The sequence below is a fragment of the Psammomys obesus genome, unplaced genomic scaffold (genome assembly GCF_907164565.1).
Source record: "Psammomys obesus unplaced genomic scaffold, mPsaObe1.curated_primary_1811, whole genome shotgun sequence".
NCBI lineage: Eukaryota > Metazoa > Chordata > Mammalia > Rodentia > Muridae > Psammomys > Psammomys obesus.
Window position 1 is genome coordinate 24,183,752 of NW_026596039.1, and position 10,055 is coordinate 24,193,806.

The 10,055-nt window shown below is 42.9% G+C and overlaps 1 protein-coding gene across 1 annotated transcript in view; it reads right to left on the minus strand.

The window, feature by feature from the left end:
* Positions 1-438: 438 nt before the first annotated feature.
* The window catches only part of LOC129687369 (zinc finger protein 160-like), a 45,853-nt gene continuing 36,236 nt past the window's right edge, over positions 439-10,055 (minus strand). Inside the window, 4 exon segments of the mRNA XM_055621707.1 lie at positions 439-982; positions 984-1,031; positions 1,033-1,297; positions 1,357-1,541. Of these exon segments, the coding sequence (XP_055477682.1) occupies positions 439-982; positions 984-1,031; positions 1,033-1,297; positions 1,357-1,541 (1,042 nt within the window).

Consider the following 10,055-nt stretch of genomic DNA (forward strand, 5'->3'; position numbering starts at 1 on the left):
GAGTTCTAGGCCAGCCTGGTCTACAGAGTGAGTCCAGGACGGTCAAGGTGACACAGAGAAACCCTGACTCCATAAACCAAAACCAAAAAAGAAAAAAGAAATAGATGAGGAAAACCCGGAGACTCAGCATAGCTGTGTGAAAGCAGTGTTTGGGTTTTTCATCCCCATGTCACCTCCTTTTCACAGAAATTTCTAAGATAACCCTGCACTGCCAAGCAGGAGAGCACTACAGTGGGAGGCTTTCATGAGTACAAAATAACCACTAGGTGCCCTCTCCATTCTCAGGGAGAAATGGTTCATTTTCTAATGTTTTCACACGATAAGCAACAATCTGCAACAAGTTTTCTCACACTGCAGACACTTGTAGGGTTTCTCTTTGACATGAATTAGCAGGTGCTATATAAGGTGTTTCTGCCTGAAAAAGATTTTCCTCAGTGGTTACATTAAAAAGCCATTTCCCAACAGAAGATCTTGGATGTTGACAGAAGTTTGCCCACTTGTGAAAGACCTTTCCTCATCTGGCACCCTGTTAGGGTTTCTCTCAGTGTGCATCCTTTGATGCTGAGTGAGGGTTGAGCTGCGGCTGAAGGCCTTCCCACACTCACTGCATTCATAGGGCTTCTCCCCAGTGTGGATGATGGAGTGGCCAATGAGGTTCGTGCCCCAACAAAAGGTTTTCCCACACTCAACACACTCACAGGGTTTCTCTCCACTGTGAATTCTCTGGTGCCTTATGAGTCCTGGCCTATGGCTGAAGGCCTTCCCACACTCTATGCACTCATAGGGCTTCTCTCCATTGTGGATGCTGAAATGACGAACGAGGTCTTTCCGATTGGTAAAGGCTTTGCCACACTCTTTGCACTCAAAGGGTTTCTCTCCAGTGTGGGCCCTTTTATGCAGGGTGAACGTAGAGCAGTGGTTGAAGGCTTTGCCACACTCACTGCCCACATAAGGCTTCTCCCTGGTGTGAATGCGCTGGTGCCTCAAGGTACGACCTGTGGTTGAAGGCTTTGCCACAGTCAGGGCACACTGGGCTTCTCCCCAGTGTGGATCACATAGTGGTGGATCAGGGCTGCACTTTCAAAGAAGACTTTCCCACACTCACTGCACTGATAGGGCTTCTTTCCTGTGTGTGTCTGCTGGTGCCACAGGAGGTTTGATCTGTGTTTGAAGACCTGTCCACACTCATATGGGTTCTCCCCACTGTGGATGATGTAGTGTTGAATGAATGAAACCTGGCCTATCTCGAAAAGCTTTCCCACATTCTCTACAAACAAAAGGTTTCTCTCCAGTGTGGCTTCTGTTAATGCAAGACAAAAGTGGAGCGGTGGGTGAAGGCTCTGCCACATTCCTCACATTTATAAGGCTTCTCCCCGTTGTGGATCCTCATGTGCTGGGTAAGGTGGGATTTTCGGTTGAAGACCTTCTCACAGTCCATGCACTTAAAAGGTTTCTCCCCAGTATGCACTATATGGTGTTGAAGAAGGTATGTGCTTTTGCTGAAGACCTTGCCACACTCATATGGCTTCATGCCAGAGTGACTGTTCTCATGCTGAGCAAGGAGGTGCTTCCTGCTGAACACTTTCCCACAATCACTGCATTTGAAGACCTCTTCATCCTCTTGAATTACAGAGTCCTCATCAGACTCATGTGAATCCCAGTTACGGACAGCATGTCCCAAAGAGATGCGCCTCTGTATCACAACATAGAACACTCATTCTCTGCTGTTCCTAAGCTAGCATGACCTAGGCTGGCTTTTTCAGAAAGCACCATTTGAAAGCATCCTTGCTGCATTTCTGAGAAAGCAATCTGACTGGGAGCTGGCACTGCCTGGGAGTCCTAAGAGGCTTCTTTTGTTAACTCACTCTGCTGTGAGACTCCCTTAGACAGTACTGGCTCACTACTGATAAGTTCTGAGGCCTTGGTCTTTCCTTTGTTACCTGAAATAAGTAACACACTAGGGTAATAAAAAACATAGAAGAGTAAAAAGGCTATGTTAAAGAAAAACATCAGGCTTGAAATAGTGTCTTAATGTCTGTTAACCCTGGGTTGCAATTTCCTTCTTTTTTGATTCTTAAATTCTTGATTCTGAGGGAGAGACCAAACTGAAAGGCTGGGTGATAGAGAGTCTAGACATCTCAATTCCTGACTTATTCTTTCCATAAAAGTAGCTTAGGAGTAGCTCCTAAATAGTAGTTCTGGAGCTGTTGAGATGTGTTGGGGTCGAGGGGAGGATTGGGATGAGTAAAATCGATTGCCAGCAAGCCTGATGCCCTGAATTCAATCCCTGGTACCCACAAGCTAAAAGGAGAGAACTGCCTCCTGAAAGTTGTCCTCTGATCTTCACCTGTGTTCTGTGTGCATACATGAATGAATGTACACACAACAAAATATGTAGTAAAAACAATAGTCTGGGTCTCCCAGCAGACTCAGGAGACATAGATAACAGTTCCATAAGTTTGAGAGATCAGCTTGAGCTATACAGACAGCGTGAGGGTCTGCCTGGCACACATATAAAAACATTATTTCAAAAACTGGAAAAGTATACTTGTACCATATATATAAATTATAAAAGTACTATGAGTGGGGCTGGAGAGATGGCTCAGAGGTTAAGAGCACTGGCTGTTCTTCCAAAGGTCCTGAGTTCAATTCCCAGCAACCACATGGTGTCTCATAACCATCTATAATGAGATCTGGTCCCTTCTTCTGGCAGACATGCTGGCAGAGCACTGTATATATAATAAATAATAAATCTTTTAAAAAAAAGACCACCTTCTCAGATGTGGCCAATTGGCATCTCAGTCTCCATGTGGTTCCCGAGTAAGGGGAGCAGGGGCTGCCTCTGTCATGATCTTTGATGCCTGCTCTTTGATCACTTGCCTCTAGTGATTCGGCCTTGCCAGGCCACAGAGGAAGAGGATCCAGGTAGTCCTAATGAGACTTGATAAGCTATAAGCACATGGCAGAGGAGGAGAACTCCCCCTTTCAGTGGACTAGGGGAAGGGGATGGGGGAAAAAGGGAGGGAGGGTGAGGCTAGGAGGAGTTGGGGGAGGGAGCTTCAATCAGGATATATAATGAATAAATTGTGAAAAAAATTAAAATTGAAAAAATCTTTTAAAAAAAGTACTATGAATGTAGATTGAGAGGTATAACTCAGTAAATGGTACTTGCCTAGTATGTTTTAGGCTTTCAAAAGAAAGAGGAAAAAAAAAAACCAAGAATATGGAAAGAACTCCAAGTTAATAACTAAATAAAATTGTTTGTTTGTTTGTTTGTTTGTTTGAGACAGGGTTTCTTTGTGTAGCCTTGGCTGTTCTGGACTTGCTTTGTAGACCAGGCTGGCCTCGAACTCACAGAGGTCCACCTGTCTCTGCCTCCCTGAGTGCTTGGTTTAAAGGTGTGTGCCACCATACCCAGCTAACTAAATAAAAAATAAATTAAAGATTTATTTATTATGTATACAATGTTTTGCCTACATACATACCTGCATGCCAGAAGAGGGCACCAGATCTCATTCTAGATGGTTATAAGACCATCCATGACCATCCATATGGTCACTGGGAATTGAACTTAGTATGTCTGGAAGAGCAGCTAGTGCTCTTACTCTCTGAGCCATCTCTCCAGCTCCCTAAATAAATTATTTAAAAAGCACTTGTTTAAATTATTTCACAGAAGACACAGAATGGCAAAATAAAAAAAAATCTTATAGTAAGCTACTAACCTCTCCCCTTCCCAAAGAGAAAAAAAAATTAAACACCATGATGTCCCCATCTGACACACCATGCAAAAACTGGGAACCCTTACAAGTACTGGACAGGAAATGGATCAAAGTAGGACATACATAATGACACTGGTAAGGAACTGAATTTTTATTGTTGTCCTAAAACTCAGAATGAGTGAAAGAGATGAGGAAACGTGGAAAACAGAACTGGAAAATTCAGAAGAAAATATAAGGCATAAAGGAAATTCCCCCACCTCAAAACCAGGGCCATAAGCAGAAGAAACATGCTTTCCAAGGAATTCCAGAAAATAGCCAATCCTCATCCTCATCACACAGTCACAGGAAGCCCGGCTTATCTCTCTGGTCTGGGACTGCCTTCACCAGATCCCCTCCTACCTCCTTATAATTCTCAGCCCCTGCACAACCCCTTATCCTGTACCCACAGGGCTTGGGGCACCACCCTCTCAGACCAATAAGTCTATCCTAGCTATTTTGAGGTCCAACTGAGTCTTTCTTTCACATATCTCCATGAGTATATTTCTTAAATGCTTTGCCACACTGATCTATTCAACATAAATGCTAAAGCTTACGTTTTGTTTATGTTTTGAGACAGGGTTGCACTATGCAGCCCTGGATGGCCTAGAACTAGCGATGTAAACCAGGCTGGCCTCGAACTCACAGAAATCCACCTGCCTCTGCATCACAAGAAAAGCTTACTTTTGATGTGTCACTCCCCAGTCAATCCCCAGTTTGAAAGAAGATTTGCAGCTAAGCCTAATAAACTGAGTTTAATAAGTAGAATTCACCTTGTGGAAACAGAACCACCAGCTCCCACAAGTTGTCCTCTGACCTCCATATGCACATTGTAGCACTAAAAAAAAAGAAGTAAGTAAAGAAAAAAAAGAAGAAGAAGAAAGAGGGAGAGCGAGGAGGAAAATAAGAGAAGTCCCCAGGAGATTGCAGGGCCACCAGCCCTGACCACTTTGCTTACCTGCATGGATGCTTAGGGAAACATCCTGCATCACCGGCCACAGTTCCTGCCCGTGCTCCAGCTGATACATCAGCTCAGGGTTGGGAACGGGATACCCTTCAAGGAGAGATAAAATGAGATAAAGACCCTCAGTGTCATCTGGGATTTCAGGACCAGAATTTGACCTTGAAATGAACTTAGTCTCAGCAATACAAACAATTAACATGTGACTTGGAAGCTTACATAACTTTTATTTAAAAGAGTATGTCAGAAACTATAAAAGGTGTGCCTGGTGGGACAAGACTATAATCCAGCTACTGGAGAGGCTGAGGCAGGAAGACAGTAAGGCCAAGGCTACCTGGGCAACTTGATGAGACCTTGCTTTAAAATAAAAAGGCTAGGGACACAGCTCAGTGGTAGACTGTCTAAACTGTACAAAGACAAAGAGTTCCATCCCTTGTACTGGGGTGGATGAGAAAATAATATTTTTATGCTGGTTAGTTTTTGTCACCTGGACACAAGCCTAGATATATTTGGGAAAAGGAACCTCAAAGGAAAAAACCTCTTGCAGAATGGCTGACTTGGTGAGGTGTTTGTTTGTTTGTTTGTTTGTTTATTATTTATTTGGTTGGTTGGTTGTTTGGTTTTTTGAGAGATGATTTCTCTGTGTAGCCCTGCCTGTCCTAGAACTTGCTCTATAGATCAGGTTGGCCTTGAACTCAAGAGATCCACCTGCCTCAGCCTCCCTGGGATTAAAGACATCTGGCACCTTTGCACCCCCCCCATGGGGTCCACTGTGGGCAGTGCCACCTCTGAGCAGGAAGTCTTATGTTATATAAGAAAGTTGGCTGAGCAAGCCACAGCCATAAGGAGCAAGCCAGTAATCAGCACTCTTTCATGGCCTCTGCTTCAGTTCCTGCTTGGGTTCCCACCTTGGCTTTTTATTATGATAGACTGTAACCTGCCCAAGCTGCTTTGGTGTTTTATCACAGTAATAGAAATCCTAACTAAGACATACTTATGCCTGGTATTTATAGGGAATCTAAGGGACTAAGAAAAGCATATATCTGTACGTATTAGGTCATTCCATGACTGAAGAATATTTAAGAGGAGAATTTAGGAATAAAAATTGAATATTTAAAACATTAAGTATTTCCATTCAAAACAAGGAATGAGTATTAATTCATTTTTCCTACGATATAAAGAAATAGTAAAGGATAGGAAATATAATTAAACAAACAAACAGAGTCTGGCTTGTTAGCACACACTTTTAATCCCAGCGCTCAAGAGGCAAAAGCAGGTAGATGTCTATCAGTTCAAGGCCAGACTGGCCTGCATAGTGAGTTCCAAGACAGCCAAAGTTACATAGTCCAAAAAACCCAAACATGCAAGAGGAACAGGCTGAAAATCAGTCATAGCTAGCCCCTGTAACAATAGGATGCTAGCAGTTTTACAACCGCTTGACACAAAGTAGAGCAATGGTTCTCAACTTTCCTAATGCTGTGACCCTTTAATGTAGTTTGTCATGTTGTAGTGACCCTCAACCATAAAAATATTTTCATTGCTACTTTATAACTGTAATTTTGCTACTATTATAAATCGTAATGTAAGGATCTGTGTTTTCTGATGGTCTTAGGCAACTCCTATGAAAGGGCTGTTCAGCCCTCAGAGGGGCTCAACCCACAGGTTGAGAACCTCTGAGCTAGTGTCACTGGAGATATGGAAGCCACAACTGAGAAAATGCATCCCTAAGACTGGGCCGTGGGCAGACAAGCCCACAGGGCATTTTCTTAATTAGTGATTGATGGGTATGACCCAGTCCATTATGGATGCTTTCATCCTTGGGCTGGTGATCTTGGGTTCTATAAGAAAGCAGATTGAGTAAGGGACAAGAAGCAAGCCAGTAAGCAACAACCCTCCATGGCCTCTTCATCAGCTCCCGTCTCCAGGTTCCCTCCCTGTTTCAGTTCCTGTCTTGATTACCTTCAATGATGAACTATGATGTGGAAGTGTAAACCAAATAAACCCTTTCCTCCCCAAGTTGCTTTGGTCATGGTGTTTCATCATAGTAATAGAAACCATAACAAAGACAACTGGCAATTGGTAGGCTAAGGCAAATAGAAGGAATGCCACAAGTTTGAGACCAGGCTATATTACATAGTAAATTCTAAGCCAACCTGGGCTATACAGTGAGAACTTTTCTTAAAACAAAGCAAAACAAACCAAACAAACAAACAAACAAAAACAAAAACCAAGGAGCTGATGGAGAAATGGCTCAGAGGTTAAGAGCACTGGCTGCTTTTCCAGAGGTCCTAAGTTCAATTCCCAGCAGCCACATGGTGGCTCACAACCATCTGTTGCCCTCTACTAACATTCACATGTACATGCAGCCAGAGCATATAAATAAATAAATCTTTAAAAAACAAACAAACAAACAAACAAAAATATACTAGCCCCCCATGGTGACTCACATCCATTTGTAATGAGATCTGGTGCCGCCTCCATGCAGGTAGAATAGTGTATACCTAATAAATAAAATAAAAATTAAAAAAATATATATACTAACGGTAGCAGCACATTCCTTTAATTCCAGAACTCTGGAGGCAAAGATAAATGGATCTCTGAGTTCAAGGCCATCCTGGTCAACATAATGGCCCTGTTTCAAAAAACAAATAATATCACACCCCCCCCAATGAAAATAAACTGGACAGGTAAAGACACCAAGCCTGAACCTGATCCCCGGAATCCATTATGTGGTAGGGAGAAGTAACTCCCATGAGCTGTCTCCTGAGCTCTATGTATCATAGCACAAGTGTGTACTCACACACAAACAGACTATAATCCTAGGACTTGGGAGATGGGGACAAAGATTGTTAAAGCAACTTTTATTTGCCTGCTATAACATTGTTGTCTTGTAGGCTCACTGCCCTGTCTTCTAACCGAAGCCTAGTCCTGGAAGCTTCTAGCCTTTGTACAATCTAATCTAGGCCTAGAATGTTTACAGAGTCTAAGACTTATTGCTAATAAGCCCACCTTATCTTGTTCTTTCTGAACTCTGGCTGGCTGATTCAACTCAACCATTCTGGTTCAAACTAGGAGCTCTCCAAGCTGACTGATTCAATTTGGCTTCTCTCAGTTTCTCATTGAATAGCTCTGCTTAGCTTCAAACTAACTCTAGCAATCTTCTTCTCGTTCTGTCTTCACCTGTGTCTAGCTTGTTTTCTCTTCAACCTCTCTCTGTAAAACTCTCCTGGTAAAAACTGCCTCTGAATTTCATGAACTGAACTGCCATGAATTCAACTCTACTACATTATCTCACTGCACTTTCTCTCAGCTCACTGACTCAACCAAACTATCTGAACAGAACTGACTAGAACTCAGAGATCTGTGTGCCTCTGTCTCCTGAGTGCTAGGATCAAAGGCTTGTACCACCATGCCTGAACCTAAGCTTTTCTTTACCTGAAACTTGCTCTATACCAGACTGCCCTTGAATTTACAGATCTGCATGCCCCTGTCTCCTGGGATTAAAGGTAAGTCTGTATTCCAGATGGCTCATACATACCTAGAAGGTCTTTGGATGTGACCTCTTGCCAGAGCAGCCATGTTCTGAATTAAAATTTCTCTACACAAGATAATAAGGAACTCAAGGTCATCTTCAGCTATATGGGTTTAAGGCCAGCCTGGGCTATATGAGACCCCTTTATAAAAGATAAAAACCAAGTCTATTTAGTTCACTTCTGAGGCAAGCCTTTCCTACACACACGCACACACACACATTTTCCTTTCCTCTATCCTACCTCTCTTTCTCTCTCTATTAGGGTCTCACTATATAGCGTAGGGTGGACTCAAACTACTGATCCTCTTGACGTTGGTTCCCAAGTACTAAGATTGTAGATAAGCATGAGCCACCACACTCTCAATCAATACTGATTTTTCTATAATCCATTGTAATTAATGCTATGTCATAACTAGGTTGATAAGTCCATTAACCTCTGGAAAGGATGAACTTCCAGTAACTTTTTCTTCTCTCCTTTCACATCCATGTGGGTCCTAGAGTTAGCACTCGGGTTATGATTATTTTTTTCTTTATTAATTACACTTTACTCACTTTGTATTCCCCCCATGGTTCCCTCCCTCCTCCCATCCCAATCCCTCCCTTCCTCCACCCTCTGCATGCATGCCCCTCCCCAAGTCCACTAATAGGGGAGGTCTTCTTTTCCTTCCTTCTGATCCTAGTCAATTAAGTCTCATCAGGAGTGGCTGCCTTGTCCTCTTCTGTGGCCTGGTAATGCTGCTTCCCCCTCAGGGGGAGGTAATTAAAGAGCAGGCCAATCAGTTCATGTCAGAGACAGTCCCTGTTCCTATCACAATGGAACCCACTTGGATACTGAACTGCCATGGGCTACATCTGTGCAGGGGTCTTAGGTTATCTCCATGCATAGTCCTTGGTTGGAATAGCAGTCTCAGGAAAGACCCCTGTGCTCAGATTTTTTGGTTCTATTGCTCTCCTTATGGAGTTCCTGTCCTTTCTAGATCTTACTGTTTCCCACTTCTTTCCTAAGATTCCCTGCACTCTGCCCAAAGGTTGCCCATAAGTCTCAGTATCTACTTTGATAGTCTGCAGGGCAGAGCTTTTCAGAGGTCCTCTATGTCAGGCTCCTGACTTGTTATTTTTTAAAGATTTATTTTTTAAGATTTATTTATTTTTATTTTACGTATATGGGCATTTTGCCTGTATGTCTGTCTGTGCCCCATTTGTGTGCCTGTTGTGCTCAGAGGCTAAAAGAGAGCATCAGATTCCCTAGAACTAGAGCCACAGATGGTCATTGACCTCCATGTTGATGTTTGGATATGAAACTGGGTTCTCTGGAAGAACAGCCATCTCCCAGCCTCCTAGGAAAATGTTAAGCTAACCTGCCAGCCCTAAGCCTTGCTTCTCAAAGACATAGCTACCTCAGTACCACCATGATGAGGAATAAGTTTCCAACACATAGCTGCTGGCCAAACCAGAGTATCATGCATTTCATTGACCAAAGTCTTTGTTTAGATGTTCAGCAAAGTTTTACAGCGTTCTTGCAAGGCATAGACTAAATGTGAATTCTATTCAGAATTTTCTCACAGCATCCTCAGGTAGCCTTCCCACAAGCATGTATTATAAAGAATGACCATGCAAACATAAAGTGCAAAAGAAGAAGGCCCTTAGCATACAGACCCAAGCTTCCTACATCCTGACCCTGGGTTTCCAGCATCTAGACCAATGATAAGTAACTGTCTCCTAAGGAATTAGGAAAAGAAGAAGAAGAAGAAGAAAAGAAGAAGAAGAAGAAGAAGAAGAAGAAGAAGAAGAAGAAGAAGAAGAAGAA